General features: G+C 41.8%; 1 protein-coding gene across 2 annotated transcripts in view; it reads right to left on the bottom strand.

Moving 5' to 3' along the window:
- brwd3 (bromodomain and WD repeat domain containing 3) overlaps positions 1-17,097 on the bottom strand; it is a 137,223-nt gene that overhangs the window by 6,601 nt on the left and 113,525 nt on the right. The window contains exons 34-37 of one of the 2 annotated variants that reach the window (XM_072505140.1): positions 12,056-12,109; positions 11,005-11,154; positions 3,983-4,135; positions 2,692-3,311 (exon numbers count right to left, since the gene is read on the bottom strand). In XM_072505140.1, the coding sequence (XP_072361241.1) occupies positions 2,692-3,311; positions 3,983-4,135; positions 11,005-11,154; positions 12,056-12,109 (977 nt within the window). Of the gene's footprint in view, positions 1-2,691; positions 3,312-3,955; positions 4,136-11,004; positions 11,155-12,055; positions 12,110-17,097 lie in introns of both variants that reach the window. The other variant, XM_072505139.1, reaches the window with a different exon arrangement.

Raw genomic sequence — 17,097 nt, 5'->3', positions numbered from 1 at the left:
GAAGATGCCACATCGAAGGTTATTGCCCAAAAGAAAAGCTAATGGTGTAGGTGGTAACATATTGGCATGGACTGAAGATTGGCTAGCTAACAGGAAACAAGGGCGAAATGTACCGGCTATTCACACCAGCGGGATATTCCGGTCCCACCAACAGCACATGGGTTTCCCAGTGATGAGGGGTGCAGTCAACGGGAAATTTCAGGACAACGGAGCGACCATAGAATTTTGCTGGCAGACCGAATCCGCCGCTGAAAAAACACATGGCGGGATGGTTGGTAGAATGTATTGCGTAGTGTGCTACAGCAATCAGTGCTGGGGCCTCAACTTTTCACAAATTATATAAATGATTTGGATGAAGGTAGGGTTGTTAAATTTGTGAAGTAAATTATGAGGACAACGCAAGGAGGCTACAAAAGAACATAGAAAAGTTAAACAAGTGGACTAAAATCTGGCAAATGGGAGTATATAGTGTGGGCAAATATGAAATTGTCTGTTTTGGCAGGAAGAATAAAAAAGTATCTAAATGGTGAGATTGCAAAGCTCCGAAGTGCAGAGCGATCTGGGTGTCCTAGTGCATGAATCACAAAAGACTAGTAATGCAGGTACAGCGAATCATTCGGAATGTTAATGGAATGTTATAATTTATTGTGAGTGGAATTGAATACAAAAGTAGGGAGGTTATGTTTCAATTATGGAGGGCATTGGTGAGATCACCTCTGGAGCAGTGTGTAGAGTATTGTTCTTATTTAAGGAAAGATGTAAATGAATTAGCAGTACAGAAAAGATTAGACTATTTCACGAATGGGCGGGTTGTCTTAAGAGGAAACGGTTGGAGGTTAGGTTCTTTACCCACTTGAGTTTAGAAGAGTAAGAGGAAACTTGATCAAAACCTTTAAGATCCTGAAGGACAATGACAGAGTGGATGTGGCGATGAGGTTTTCTCTCATCAGAGAACCTAGAACTTAAAATCTAGAACTTCGCCATAGAATTCCTGCAGTGCAGAAGGAGGTCGTTTGCCCTATCAAGTCTACACCGACCCTCAAAGAACACCCTATCCAGATCCAGGGTTACTTGTTTAAAAATAAGAGGTCGCTAAGACAGAGATTAGGATAATTTTTTTCTCTGAGGTTCGTGTGTCTCTGGAACTCTCTTCCTCAAAAGGCAGTGGAAGCAGAGTCTTTGAATATTTTTAAGGTGGAGCTAGATAATAATCTTGATTAACAAAGGCTGAGAGGTGGGAGGCAGGACTGTGGGGTTGAGGTTGCAAGATGATCAGCCATGATAATGGCAGAGCAGGCTCAAGAGGTCGAGTGGCCTACTTCTGTTTCTAACCAGCATGTACTCGAGGAACCAAGTACCAAAATCAAAGTGGACACTCCCCAGTGCAGTACTGAGGGAGTGCTGAACAGTTAGATGTGACATTAAACTAAGGCCTCATCTGTCTGCTTGGGATCCCCGACACTATTTTGAAGAAGAGGAAGAGCAAATAATTGCTCTGGCTTGCCTAATATTTATCCCTCAATTAACAATACAGAAACTGATTATCTGGCTATCATTACCTGGCTGTTTGTGGAGGTTGCGGTGTGTATAATGGCTGCCGTAGTTCCTACAGTGTCTACAATTCAATACGAAGTCTTACAACACCAGGTTAAAGTCCAACAGGTTTGTTTCGATGTCACTAGCTTTCGGAGCGCTGCTCCTTCCTCAGGTGAGTGACCTCACCTGAGGAAGGAGCAGCGCTCCGAAAGCTAGTGACATCGAAACAAACCTGTTGGACTTTAACCTGGTGTTGTAAGACTTCGTACTGTGCTCACCCCAGTCCAACGCCGGCATCTCCACATCATGGCTACAATTCAATGGTATTGCATTGGCTGGACGATTGAGAAATCTGGTAATTGTGAAATGCATGTCTTTCTATATTTTTTAAATTTCACAAACCAGTCTTTGTCGTCTTCTTTCAGCTTCTCCCATTTTACTTGGGGTCGGCACAAACAAGTAATCATGTGAAACTCAGAGTACGTGGATCGATTTAAAAATGGCCCAGTCTCCAAACTACACTTAGCTTGAACTGAAATGTTCAAACCTTGGTCGCTGTTTTAACTACTGGTACTGGATAAAATACTGGTCATTATAGTTTTTAATCTTCATAGTATTGTATAATCCACGACCCCATTATATATCCATTAGAATTTTATGTACGCCATTTCCAAACCTTGATTCCCAGAGTCAAAATCTACCACACAAAAGGAACATTTTACATCCAAAGGGCTAAACCTGTTCCAATAAAGGGGAATTATGCATCTTGGGAAATTCAATATAATATTTTCTCGGTTGACAGATCCACAAGTTAGTGACAAATAGGTATAGAATTTGCATAATTTGGTAATAAAAGCCAGTCAAACTGCTCTGGGCACTGTGTTACGAGAAGACAACTGTTGTAAAGCAGAAGCAGGGGAATTGCATCCATCATAAAACCTACTTTCCCCATCCCTACTCTCATACTACAGCAACACAAGATTAAGTATCAATACCACAATGTAGAAAACAGGCAACGATCAAACTTGTGTGTACTGGTACTACATTTGGCATGCTAGTCACACAAAAATTCAGCTGTTTACTTACCAGTATAAAAACATGTCAGGAATCTACCAGTCTCCTTAGAACCGGGGACAAATGTATTTATTGTTTTACCTGGATGCTCTACTGTTGCAACGAGAACTGCTCCTGCTGCTGGACCAAGAACTGCTCCTGTTGCCGGACCGAGACCTGCTCTTGCTGCCGGACCGAGACCTGCTCTTGCTGCCAGACCGAGACCTGCTCTTGCTGCCAGACCGAGATCTGCTCTTGCTGCCAGACCGAGATCTGCTCTTGCTGCCAGACCGAGACCTGCTCTTGCTGCCAGACCGAGACCTGCTCTTGCTGCCAGACCGAGACCTGCTCTTGCTGCCAGACCGAGACCTGCTCTTGCTGCCAGACCGAGACCTGCTCTTGCTGCCAGACCGAGACCTGCTCCTGCTGCCAGACCGAGAACTTCTGCTGCTGCCGGACCGAGAAGTTCTGCTGCTCCCGGACTGAGAACTTCTGCTGCTGCTGGACCGAGAACTTCTGCTGCTGCCGGACCGAGAACTTCTGCTGCTGCCAGACCGAGAACTACTCCTGCTACTACTACTGCTGCTGCTTTTGAACCTCTTTCTATACTTCTGCCTTGGCTTATTCTTCTTTTGGCACTTCAAGACGAACTTGTAGTCCGAAATGATTTTTATAATTTGAGTTTCACATAACGCAGATAACCGGAGGGTCATGCTGTATATCTGTAAGCACAATAATTGTACCAGTAAGCATTCATAATTTATAATGCATGATTCACACAAAATACTGGTTGCATTCTGACAGCATCACCTATTAAACTTCATTTATTCCATTATCTTAAAATATATGTAGAGCATTCTAATTAGTGTATTCAGACTGATGTTTACTTTCTCCCTGTAACCACTTGTTGGAGCAAGTCAAATCTATTGCAGGTTCGAGGCATCGAATAGCTATATGACAAAGTCAGATTTTTTTGTTTTATAAAATTTACAGCAACAGTAATTTTGGTTGTGATTTAAAATCAACGGAACAGCTTTGCCATCCTTTCAGTTGTTCTTTCCAGTAAATGGCCACCTTAAATTAATAAAGTGCAGATTACTTGAAAGAAGTTTTCCAAACAGTTCATATTGCATTTATCAGTCAAGATGCCGGTCACATTAGACCACATTATTTTAATTAGTTGATAAAATGGGATATAAAACTAATCTAATATAGAAACATCAATTCGATCAATAATGAAAATATGAACTTTAACTGTGTACCTTCATCCCCCCAAAAGTTTAAACTGTCCCTCGTTGGTAATGCTTTTTGACAACTAGTCTCCCAGTGAGGAACAGGTCAAAAGTATATCAAATGTCTTACAAACCTTTCCAAAAGAAAGTATTCCTTTTACCCTTGATTTCTTGTTGGGTGTGTAGGCTTTGGCGTTGCTGAATATTAACCGAACATCCTTGCAGAATTCCAGAGGAGTGTCATAATTTCCGTCTTCTAGTGTTTCTTTCACAGTGTTGAAGTCCATTGGAGTATCTATGATATCCCTATAGTCCTACAAAGGGAATTGGAGTGTAAGCACACACATAGCAACAAGTAGCAATATCTGTAGCAAATAAGGAACAGATACTCCCAGTACCAGATATTTTCCCCTCAAACTGTACATCTCTGCAGGAAGAATCACATCCTTACTCAATGGAGAATCAAATTTCTAGAATTAATTTTCTCCAAGATCGATTTTGAAACGAAGTTTAAATAAAAACTCCAGGGTGTAATGATATGTATAATCTGAGTGTAAAGGGTTAACAGGGTGATGTTCATATATATCAACACTAGATGGCATCACTGAGTAGTCTTATAAAATGCTGCGTCTCTAAGCATTCTGGGAGAAGTTGATGAAGAAGGATAGTATGAGTTAGAGTGTAGGTTGTATTCGTGAGTGATAATTACTGTAACAGATTCAATACTATTATTTTGTAGCGGTTATTCAGTATAGAGAGTGTGCGGTCCATTTCAAGTAGTGTAAAATAAACTAGCTTTGGTTTAAACATATGGCTTTATGTTCTTTGTAAGCATTACGACTTTGGCTATCTTGGAGAACATTACAAGGAACATAACATGATACCAGTCGTGGAAATTCAAAGCACAGGTTGAGCTAGGTTTGCTGCATTTACACCATAACAGCAATCTGAATCTGGAATCACATCTCCACCCATCCACCAGCCAGCCAAATGAAAGGAGTAAAATACCTTGGAGTAGTCTAATGCTGCCCTGCTTTGTAATCAGGTCCGGCCTTAATATACAATATCGGTTTAACATGAAGTTGCAACTCGCCTACCATTAGCAAAGCTCCAGGTGCTGATGCCATACTACCTAAACTCATCAAACATAGGAAGTCCCTTCAGCATCTGCACAAACCTCTGTCTCCACTAGAGAGAGAGGGAAGTGCCCTAGGATATGCATGATTCAAAGATTGTGACCCTGTACAGAAACAATGATGACCACACGTAATGTAACTATTGTGGGGAGGCAGTGGTGTTGTCACTCAACTAGTAACTCAGATACCCAGGGTAATTCTCTCGGGACCCAGGTTTAAACAGCAGGTGGTGATATTTGCATTCAATGTTGTCAAGATCCACCTGGTCCACTGATTTCCTATAGGGAAGGAATTCTGCTATCCTTGCCTGGTCTAGCTTAATTGTGACTCCAGATCCACAGCAACGTGGCTGACTCTCAACTGTATGTTCTATGTAAATACCCTCTGAAATGGCCTTGTCCGTCAGTTCAAGGGAAATTACAGATGGAAAATAAATGCTGGCCCCAGCATCCATGAGGCTATTATATGTTACCTTCATTAATCTCACCAAGGCAGACCACCATGCAAGTACAGGTGGCTGTTGGAGAAAATCTGATGAGCAGCTCAAGTGTGATCTGACATGGGCAAGGTCAGTTGTGACTGGCAACAACGGAACCCTTGGAGATTTGCAGTGGGGTAGACAGAGTCGGGTAGTGGTGCAAATACGTTTCCTTTTCTTTGGGATTGCCGTATGTTTCATCTAAGATGTCAGAAGGGTACTAGAAGAGGACATAGAACATTACAGCGCAGTACAGGCCCTTCGGCCTTCGATGTTGCGCCGACCTGTGAAACCACTCTAAAGCCCATCTACACTATTCCCTTATCGTCCATATGCCTATCTAATGACCATTTGAATGCCCTGAGTGTTGGCGAGTCCACTACTGTTACAGGCAGGGCATTCCACGCCCTTACTACTCTCGGAGTAAAGAACCTACCTCTGACATCTACTTACACACCAAAACTGACAGGAAGCTGTCAAGCCTTGCCTGCTGGAGATCCAAGACAAAGTGCAAAAGGTCCTCAGAGTTGTTTGATGTCAATGATGCTACATTAGCATTCCATACTTCGGATTACCTCCCATCAGCAAATGGACAGATTCTCTCATGCCTCGTTGGTTTGAGCATGGACATCAAGACGACAAATGTCATGGTTCCAAGATATCTCAACTCCACAAACTGTCACTTAATGCTGAAATCAATACACGCATTGTAACAGAAAGCTGCAGCTGTTATGTCCAAGCCGAATAAGAATGTGGGAAACAACAGCAACCTGACCAAGAGCACCAAACCGTGAGCCCACAATCAGAGTCCTAAGTGCACTCCTCTACAGTAGTTGTTGAGCAACATATGCTAGGCAGGAGAAAAGGCTGCATAATTTCCACCTTCACTGTTTCAAACATATCCTCAGCACCTCTTGGCAGGACAAGGTCACCAACTCAGAGGTCCTGGAGCATGCTAATTCCATCAGTATACCCTCATTGCTAAGCAATGATTTTTGCATTGACACAGCCACATTCATCAGATATATAATATATATGGAGGCTTCTGTACAATGAAATGACCATGGAATCAAGACTAGCTGGGAGTCCTCATCTCCAATATAAGGACAATTGCCTGCAAGATGTGCAGATGGCACACATTGACAATGATAAATAGGAGAACGTCCTGATAGTTATCCTTTCGATTGATTGTGAAAGGGTTAATGAATCAAATCATAGTGGTTTGTGTATAAAACCTACCTATAAAGTTTTTAAATAAAACCAATGAGTGAAGAAGGGCTTGCTAAAGCTAGTACATTTGTACAGGTAGTAGAGAGCTGTTGCTACAGCAACAGATAAGCATTCAAGGCAGCAAAAATGCGTACACACAAAAATTTGCTTGATGATACAGCTGCCGTGATCATCTTAGAATAAAGGACAATGGGAAGGGACTATGAGAACCAGGCTTATGCGTATAATTAATCTATCATGTCTAGAAGCTTCTGGATAAGTAGAGACACCGACGTGCTTGGCGATTTAAAATACTATGTACAAATCTTGATTATGATTGGTAATTATACTCATATGCACTGCATCATGTAATCCTAATTATGAGTTGTGAATGAACATAGATAATTTCTAAACAAATGTATTCTTTTGATTGCTGTATGTTAGTTACCTGAAAGATAAGATATAATTACCCTGTATTTCCTGTGATTGGGGAGCTGGCAAGCCATCTAGTGGTAGCTGAACTCTCCTGCTATAGTTTAGAATAAAGTTCCTCAACTGAAACTTCAGGGTCGTCTGGTCAGTTGGGGAGTGAAGTATGCTATAGTTGAATAACTAACGGAAGCTCCCGCAACAACTGTTTCGAAGGGCACTGGAAGAGGATATAGAACATTACAGCGCAGTACAGGCCCTTCGGCCCTCGATGTTGCGCCGACCTGTGAAACCACTCTAAAGCCCATCTACACTATTCCCTTATTGTCCATATGTCTATCCAATGACCATTTGAATTCCCTTCAGGTTGGCGAGTCCACTACTGTTGCAGGCAGGGCATTCCACGCCCTTACTACTCTCTGAGTAAAGAACCTACCTCTGGCATCTGTCCTATCTGAAAATGAAATGAAATGATATCTATCTCCCCTCAATTTAAAGCTATGTCCCCTCGTGCTAGACATCACCATCCGAGGAAAAAGACTCTCACTGTCCACCCTATCCAATCCTCTGATCATCTTGTATGCCTCAATTAAGTCACCTCTTAACCTTCTTCTCTCTAACGAAAACAGCCTCAAGTCTCTCAGCCTTTCCTCATAAGATCTTCCCTCCATACCAGGCAACATTCTGGTAAATCTCCTCTGCACTCTTTCCAATGCTTCCACATCCTTCCTATAATGCGGCGACCAGAATTGCACGCAATACTCCAAATGCGGCAGCACCAGTTTTGTACAGCTGCAACATGACCACATGGCTCCGAAACTCAATCCATCTACCAATAAAAGCTAACACACCGTACGCCTTCTTAACAAACCTCTCAACCTGGGTGGCAACTTTCAGGGATCTATGCACATGGGCACTGAGATCTCTCTGCTCATCCACACTGCCAAGAATCTTACCATTAGCCCAGTTCTGTGTCTTCCTGTTTTTCCTTCCAAAATGAATCACCTCACACTTTTCTGCATTAAACTCCATTTGCCACCTCTCAGCCCAGCGCTGCAGCTTATCCATGTCCCTCTGTAACTTGTAACATCCTTCCGCACTGTCCACAACTCCACCAACTTTAGTGTAATCTGCAAATTTACTCACCCATCCTTCTATGCCCTCCTCCAGGTCATTTATAAAAATGACAAACAGCAGTGACCCCCAAAACAGATCCTTGTGGTACACCACTAGTAACTGGACTCCAGTCTGAACATTTCCCATCAACCACCACCCTGGTCTTCTTCCAGCTAGCCAATTTCTGATCTTAACTACTAAATCACCCTGAATCCCATGCCTCAGTATTTTCTGCAGTAGCCTACCGTGGGGAACCTTATCAAACGCTTTACTGAAATCCATATACACCTCATCAACTGCTTTACCCTCATCCACCTGTCTGGTCACCTTCTCAAAGAACTCAATAAGGTTTGTGAGGCACGACCTACCCTTCACAAAACCGTGTTGACTATCTCTAATCAAATTATTCCTTTCCAGATGATTGTACATCCTATCTCTTATAAACCTTTCCAAGACTTTGCCCACAACAGAAGTAAAGCTCACTGGTCTATAGTTACCGGGGTTGTCTCTACTCCCCTTCTTGAACAAGGGGACAACATTTGCCATCCTCCAGTCTGCTGGCACTATTCCTGTAGACAAAGATGACTTAAAGATCAAAGCCAAAGGCTCAGCAATATCCTCCCTAGCTTCCCAGAGAATCCTAGGATAAATCCCATCCGGCCCAGGGGACTTATCTATTTTCACACTTTCCAGAATTGCTAACACCTCCTCCTTATGAACCTCAAGCCCTTCTAGTCTAGTAGCCTGAATCTCAGTATTCTCCTCGACAACATTTGTCTTTTTCCTGTGTGAATACTGACAAAAAATATTCATTTCACATCTCTCCTATCTCCTCGGACTCCAAGCACAACTTCCCACTACTGTCCTTGACTGGCCCTACTCTTACCCTTATCGTTCGTTTATTCCTGACATATCTATAGAAAGCTTTAGGGTTATCCTTGATCCTACCTGCCAAAGACTTCTCATGTCCCCTCCTGGCTCTTCTTAGCTCTCTCTTTAGGTCCATCCTAGCTAACTTGTAACTCTCGAGCACCCGAATTGAACCTTCATCTTTGCATAAGCCTCCTTCTTCCTCTTGACGAGTGTTTCGACTGCTTTAGTAAACCACGGTTCCCTTGCTCAACCACTTCCTCCCTGCCTGACAGGTACATACTTATCAAGGACACGCAGTATCTGTTCCTTGAACAAGCTCCACATTTCCATTGTGCCCATCCCCTGCAGTTTTCCTCTCCATCCGATTCATCCTAAGTCTTGCCTCATTGCATCATAATTGCCTTTCCCCCAGATATAACTCTTGTCCTGCGGTATATACCTATCCCTTTCCATCACTAAAGTAAACGTAATCGAATTGTGGTCACTATCACCAAAGTGCTCACCTACCTTCAAATCGAACACCTGTCCTGGTTCATTACCCAGTATTAAATCCAATATGGCCTCGCCGCTCGTTGGCCTATCTACATACTGTGTCAGGAAACCCTCCTGCACACATTGGACAAAAACGGACCCATCTAAAGTACTCGAACTATAGCGTTCCCAGTCAATATTTGGAAAGTTAAAGTCCCCCACAACAACTACCCTGTTGCTTTCGCTCCTATCCAGATTCATCTTTGCAATCCTTTCCTCTACATCTCTGGAACTTTTCGGAGGCCTATAGAAAACCCCTAACAGGGTGACCTCTCCTTTCCTGTTTCTAACCTCAGCCCATACTACCTCAGTAGATGAGTCCTCATCAAACGTCCTTTCTGCCACCGTAATACTGCCCTTGACTAACAATGCCACCCCACCCCCTCTTTTAACACCTTCCCTGAGCTTACTGAAATATCTAAACACCGGCACCTGCAACAACCATTCCTGTCCCTGCTCTACAGGACAGGAGAAACTGAAAGCTCAGTTGCCTGAGAAGCGGGCCCAGAGAAAAACCATGGTCAGGGAGTACGGTCATGCCAGAGTGGGGCTCCTAAGCCATACTAGGCATTATATACATCGAGTTTACCACAAATCATTGTCTCACTAGACAGAAAACCGTCAAGATAGATAGTTTTACTGCATCTACAGCATTTACACAATAATGGCAATCAGAATCTAGAGTCACACACCATCCAACAGTGAAGCAAAATGAGCAAGGCTTCCTAGAGTCTCGTGCTACTGCTTTGGAATCAGCTCTGGCCGTACTTTTTTATTCTTTCGTAGAATGTGGGCACAGTTGGTTAGGCTAGCATTTGTTCCCATTCCCTAATTGCCCTGGAGAATGACATAATCCACCTCTCTGTACAATAAAGTAAGTTAGCGCAGGCAAGAATAATGTAATGTATATATACACAACAGTTTATAAATGTGAGAAACGCCCAAAAAAAATTCATTAAAAAAATGGCATAATCCAATGTAGATTAACATTAATATTACGTTATAATGCTCACCTTATTGTGTAACCACACCTTAAACAAATCGCTCTACTACACTTGTCATGAGCTTTATTTTAACCCGTAAGATGCCCATTACATCTTTTGAACTACGTTGTTATATTTAATCATTCATTAGGATGGAATTTAACTGTCTGATTAACATAACTGATTTTTCTATTAAACCATTCAGTAAATTTTGAAGCTGCAAACGGAACAACAAATATCCTGAGCCATTGTTAAATCAGAGTATGCACTACTTTGTAAGGAAGATTACACCATATAAAAAATATATCTGTCTTTGTTAAAGTGAAGCATATCCTTTTAAGTGCTGTAGACACATCCTAAAGTAAAAACTAAGAATAGCTAACGTGAACTTAAAAATTGCAATGATTTTTTAAAAATACACCACATACAGGATATGCAAAGAGATCCACAGGCTGTCGAAAGGGTTCAGAGTCCTCGCACTGAAACACGAGATTCAGAAACTCTTTGCACTGGTCTTTCCAAGCATTCATGTCAACACTGAATGCTGGTGTTCTGTTCAACTGCCTTGGGAGCCAATGCTGAAATAAAAAAAGAAATACACCCAATTAACTTTGTTGGGGGTGGAAGGGGGAATTGATTGCAGATAATAAACTATTCAAACAGCTTGGTATCATTTTTAAAAATGCATCATCCTGAGAAATAGGGTGATGCAAAGTCATTGTTACTATCTGTTCACTTTTGGAACCTAGCATTCCTATTCAGGGAAAGTGCCATACAGGGGAAGATGGTGGAGTAGTGGTATTGTCACTGGACTAGTAATCCAAAAATCTAGGCTAATGTCCTGGGACATGGGTTCAGCATACTGGTAGAATTTGAATTTTGTGAATAACATCTGAAATTAGAAGTTAGTTTCAGCAATGGTGACCATGAGGCCATTGTCGATTGTCGGAAAAACAAACCCCTCATCTGGTTCACTAATGCCCTTTAGGGAAGGAACTCTGCCATCCTTACCAGGCCTATGTGACTTCAGACCCACAGTAAGTTGACTCTTAACTGCCCTCAAATACCCAAAGACAATATGGATGGACAACAAATGCTGACCTTGCCAGTGATGCCCACATGCCATGAAATAATTTTAAAAAGTGAAGTCTCTCTGATGGCAAGGGGACAAAGGAGCAGTATGAACATAAAATGAAATTGCATAAGTAGTGACTTCACCATTCTTCCACTTCAAGTGGAGAGCTATCACTGGAAGCACGGGTGAGAATTTTTTAAATAGCAGGATTATAATGAATAAGAGAAAGCGGGAAATTCTTAGGAATAGCGAGGTGACATTATGTCACACGGTTAGGGTGCAACACAGAATACAGAATAAAGACTAACAATCTTCGCATACTGAAATGGATGGACAGGAAAATCAATCTAATAAAGCAGTACAATGACTCAAAGTTTTAAACAGATCTATGTTTTTATACTCACTATCGTGTCCGAGGAGGTACCAGGAGCATCAGAATCCAGTTCTGCAGCTAATTCCTAGTTTTATTTTTAAAAAGTTAAATTAAATTTTTTTTTAAAAAGTGTATCAAGTGAAAAAGTCAATAAAATAGTACATTTTGTAGATTAACTTTACTCAGGCAGTAGGTCGGTTTGCATCTTTTGCTAAATAGTGTACTTCTACCCTGTAACATCAAATGACTGTAAATGAATTTGAAAAAATTACATGGTTTCAGAAGTGCATCATTCGACTGGAAACTTTAAATCAGCCTCAGTCAATTTTCGTCATGGTCAGCAATTTCTACATCTGGTTCAGAACAGATTCTGAACACGGACAGCTAATGCCATGATGACTGGAGCATCATTACAACTTAGAAATTTAAAGCATGGAATGAGGCTGTTTGTCCCATCATGCCCAGGATGATAAGGCACCATTCAACCTAACCCACTTTCTGGCTCTTGGTCTTGTACGTTATGGCACATCCTAGTGCGTATCTTAAGTACTTTTTAAAATGTGAAGGTTTCAGCCTCAGCTACTTTTCAAGCAGGGAACTGCAGATCCCCACCGACCTTTAGGTGAAAAAAAACCTCCCCTCAAATCCAGTCTAAACCTGCTACCCTACATCAATACTCCCTTCCGCCGAAGGGAATAGGGCCTTCTTGTCTACTATCTAGACCCCTCATAACTGTCCAGCTACTTTCAGTGACCTGTGGACATGCACTCCAATCTCATGGATGTCCCTCTTAACCTCTCAGTATTCTACTATTTACTGTGTACTTCCATGCCTTGCTAACCTTCCCCAAATGCACTACTCATTTCTCCAGACTGAGCTCCATTCACCATTGTTCTGCTCATATGACTAGTTCATTAATTATCTTCCTGCAGTTTTTAGCTTTCTTCTTCACAATCAATCATAGTCAATTTTGCCATCAGCTGCAAATTTATTCATCATACCCATAACATTCAAGGAAATCCTTGATATATACCACAAAAAGCAAGGGACTCTGTACTGAGCCCTGCTGAACCTCACTGGAAACAGCCCATCAAACAATACTCTCTGCTTAATAAAAACAGAAAATGCTTGAAAAACCCAGCAGGTCTGGCAGCATTTGTGGAGAGAGAACAGAGTTAATGTTGAGTTTAATATGACACTTCTTTGGAGCTCTTATTGCTCTTTGCTTCCTGCCTCAGAGCTAATTTTCGATCCAGATTGCCATTTTGCCTTGGATCGTATGGGCTTTTACTTCCTTGACCAGTCTGCCATGTGGGACCCATCAACGGCCTTGCTAAATTCCATATAGACTAAACATCAAATTCACAGCCCTCATTGACCTTCTTTGTTACCGCCTCAAAAAAAGTGTTAGCCAAATACGGCCTTCCATAAGAACTAGGAACAGGAGTAGGCCATCCGGCCCCTCGAGCCTGCTCCGCCATTTAATTAGATCATGGCTGATCTTTTGTGGACTCAGCTCCACTTTCCGGCCTGAACACCATAATCCCTTTATTCTTCAAAAAACTATCTATCTTTATCTTAAAAAGATTTAATGAAGGAGCCTCTACTGCTTCACTGGGCAAGGAATTCCATAGATTCACAACCCTTTGGGTGAAGAAGTTCCGCCTAAACTTAGTCCTAAATCCACTTCCCCTTATTTTGAGGTTATGCCCCCTAGTTCTGCTTTCACCCGCCAGTGGAAACAACCTCCCTGCATCTATCCTATGTATTCCCTTCAAAATTTTATATGTTTCTATAAGATCCCCCCTCATCCTTCTAAATTCCAACGAGTACAGTCCCACTCTACTCAACCTCTCCTCGTAATCCAACTCCTTCAGCTCTGGGATTAACCTAGGCAATCTCCTCTGCACACCCTCCAGTGCAAGTACGTCCTTTCTCAAGTAAGGAGACCAAACTGAACACAGTACTCCAGGTGTGGCCTCACTAACACCTAATACAATTGCAGCATAACCTCCCTAGTCTTAAACTCCATCCATCTAGCAATGAAGGACAAAATTCCATTTGCCTTCTTAATCACCTGTTGCACCTGCAAACCAACTTTTTGCGACTCATGCACTTGCACACCCAGGTCTCTCTGCACAGCAGCATGTTTTAATATTTTATCATTTAAATAATAATCCCTTTTGCTGTTATTCCTACCAAAATGGATAACTTCTTATAGTTCCCTTGATAAATCCGTGCGGTCTTTGATTAATACTTCTCTTTCCAAATGAAGATTTATCCCATGTCTCAATTCTTTCCCAATAATTTTCCTAGAACCAAAATTAAGATTAACCAAGACCTGCAATTACTCGGCCTATCCCTTTTTAAACAATGGTTTATTTGTTGTCTCCCCCCCTCTCACCAGCACATCCAGTCCTCTGACACCACCTGTAGATTTGCAAAATTTACAGTCAGAGCCTCCACTATTTCTTCTCTTGCCATTCTTAACAGCCTAGAATACATTTCATCCAAGTCTGGCAATTTATCTACTTTTGCTAAATGTCAAGATGTTGAACTCCGAGTGTTTCATCTATTATTTTGCTCTCTTCCCATAATTGCAATGCTTGTATTATTCCTCTCTTTTGGGAAAACAGATTCAAAATGTTCATTAAGAACCATGTCCATGCCATCCACCTCTACACACGGGTTGTCTTTATGAAAAGTCCTTACTCTTTCTTCGGTTTTTGCTCCATGTATTTTTTTTTTTTTTTTTTTTTATAAACTGTTGGATTTTCCTTAATTTCACTTGACAATATTTTTCGCATTCCCTCGATTGTTTTTCAAATTTCCTTTTTAATTTTGCTCCTACACTTCTTATAGTTCTCTTTCCACTAGTATGAAGTCCTCGGCATTTGAAATCAACGTCCCTTCTTTTCTTTATGCTCTCTAAGCTCCTTCACATCCAAGTACCTCTGGATTTGTTAGTACCGCCCTTTTCTCAAGGAAATATTCTTGCATGAACTCACACTATCCTGATTTATGTCACTGATTTACCTTCAGCAGCTGTTTATAGCCCACTTTAGTTTAATCACATCTCAGCTTCATAAAATTTTGTTTTCCCAATTGAGGACTTTATTCATGGTCTACCTTTTTCATAATACCATAAATCTATCTGAATTTTGATCACTTCTACCAAAATGCCCTCCAACTGATGCACCTTCCATCTGCAAAGCTTCATTCGCTAAAATGAAGTTGAGAACCATTCCTATGCCTCCTCAGTGTTGGGCTTGCTATGTACTAGCTAAAAAAGTTCTCCCTAATGCATTAAGAATTCTTCTCCCTCTATGTGTTTCACACCAATTCTATCGCAGTTAATATATTGAGTATTATTGCACTATTGTTTTTGCACTTCAGATTTGCCTAGGTATGTTTCATTTCCCTCTGGGTTTTTTTTGGGTGGGGGGGGGGGGTCTATAGTATACACCCAGTAGTGTATGGCCCATTCTTAGTTCTTTAGTTTAACCTATATGGCCTCATGTGGTGATCCTTCATCCATATCATGCCTTCTTACAACTAGAACTTTTTAAAATCAGTACTGCGATGTCCTCTTCCTTTTATGTCCCCTCTACCTCATCTGAAAATTCCAACTAAAAGTCCAACAAGGAATGCTGAACTGCTATTCATCCCCTTCTTCGCCACATCGCAACAAAAACTAAATCATATCCCCATATTAATTTGTGCTCTCAGCTAATCTGCCTTATTCCGGATACTTCTTTCACTTAGCACTAGCAAACTCCCCCCGTTTTCTATTGTCTAGTCTTGGTTTCCTGTTTCCTCTGTCTTTCAAGCACATTTGCTAACTTTCTGTTTTTCATTTCCAACTTTGTTTCACTTCATTCTGAATCTATTCTTAGATTTCCATCCCCCTAATTGAAATCCTCACCAACTGCACTAGCAAAACCTCCTGCAAGGATATTTAGTTCCAGCCCTGTTGAGGTGCAACTTGTCCAGCTTGTACACATCCAACTTCCTCAAGAAGCAGCCACAATACTTCAGGAATCTAATGATCTCCGTCCTGCACCATCTCTTCAACTATATGATCATTAGGTCTATCTTCCCATTTCTGTACTCAAGCACATGGCACTTGCGTAATTAAATGCATTAATCGGTGAGCCGCTGGGTGCTAAATTAGCAGTCTGTGGCGATTGTAACTTTTAAGATACTGTAATTGTCAATGCTTGTTACATCGGTTCCTGCCTAGTAACAAGGGTGGGGCATGGATAGGTCAAATTGGACAGTTCTTCTTGAGGCACTTTCAAGGAGTCTGCCAGCCACAAGTACCATATAGAAAGGGACAGGCAGACGTCACAGTTGATTTAAAAAGTTCGAAAAAAGGGACAGAAACAAGTCCCAGTTAAGTTAAATGATAGAATTTACAGTGCTGAAGGAGGTCATTCGGACCATCGAGTCTTCATCGGCCATTGGAAAGAGCACCCTACTTAAGCTCACCCGTAACCCAGCAACCCCACCCAACCTTTACCATGGCCAATTCACCTGACCTTCACATCTTTGGACTGTGTGGGGAACCGGAGCACCCAGAAGAAACCCATACAGACATGGGGAGAATGTGCACACTCCGCATAGACAGTGACCCAAGCTGGGAATTGAACTTGGGAACCTGGAGCTGTGAAGCAACAGTGCTAACCACTGCTATCATGCCGCCCCCAGGAGCAGAGAAACAGGCTCCAGGTTATGGGGAGCTATGGGGAGCAGACTTTAAATAAAGTGGGCCGTTGGGACAAAGGTACCCTTTTTGAAAGTGGCCATAGCTTTGAAAGTATGCTTGCGTTGTGTATACTCCAGGGAGAAGGAATCTCAGAAGGCGAGATTGAAACTCTGCGTAGTGGGTCATCATTGTCATTCAAGTGGGAGAGGTGTTGAGAGAAGACAGGATCTTCAAATGTGTAGATTGAAAGCTCTTGTTGACTCACAAATGTGACACGTTTGGGTGGTATTGAGAAATACATAGAATCAGACTTCATACTTACCCTGAATGTTAAGAGTATACGACATAAGAGTATAAGACAAATT

This window comes from Scyliorhinus torazame, chromosome 5, assembly GCF_047496885.1.
Source record: "Scyliorhinus torazame isolate Kashiwa2021f chromosome 5, sScyTor2.1, whole genome shotgun sequence".
NCBI classification, from domain to species: Eukaryota; Metazoa; Chordata; class Chondrichthyes; order Carcharhiniformes; family Scyliorhinidae; genus Scyliorhinus; species Scyliorhinus torazame.
The sequence above is the reverse complement of the archived record's forward strand: the minus strand, read 5'-3'. Positions and strand labels throughout refer to the sequence as shown.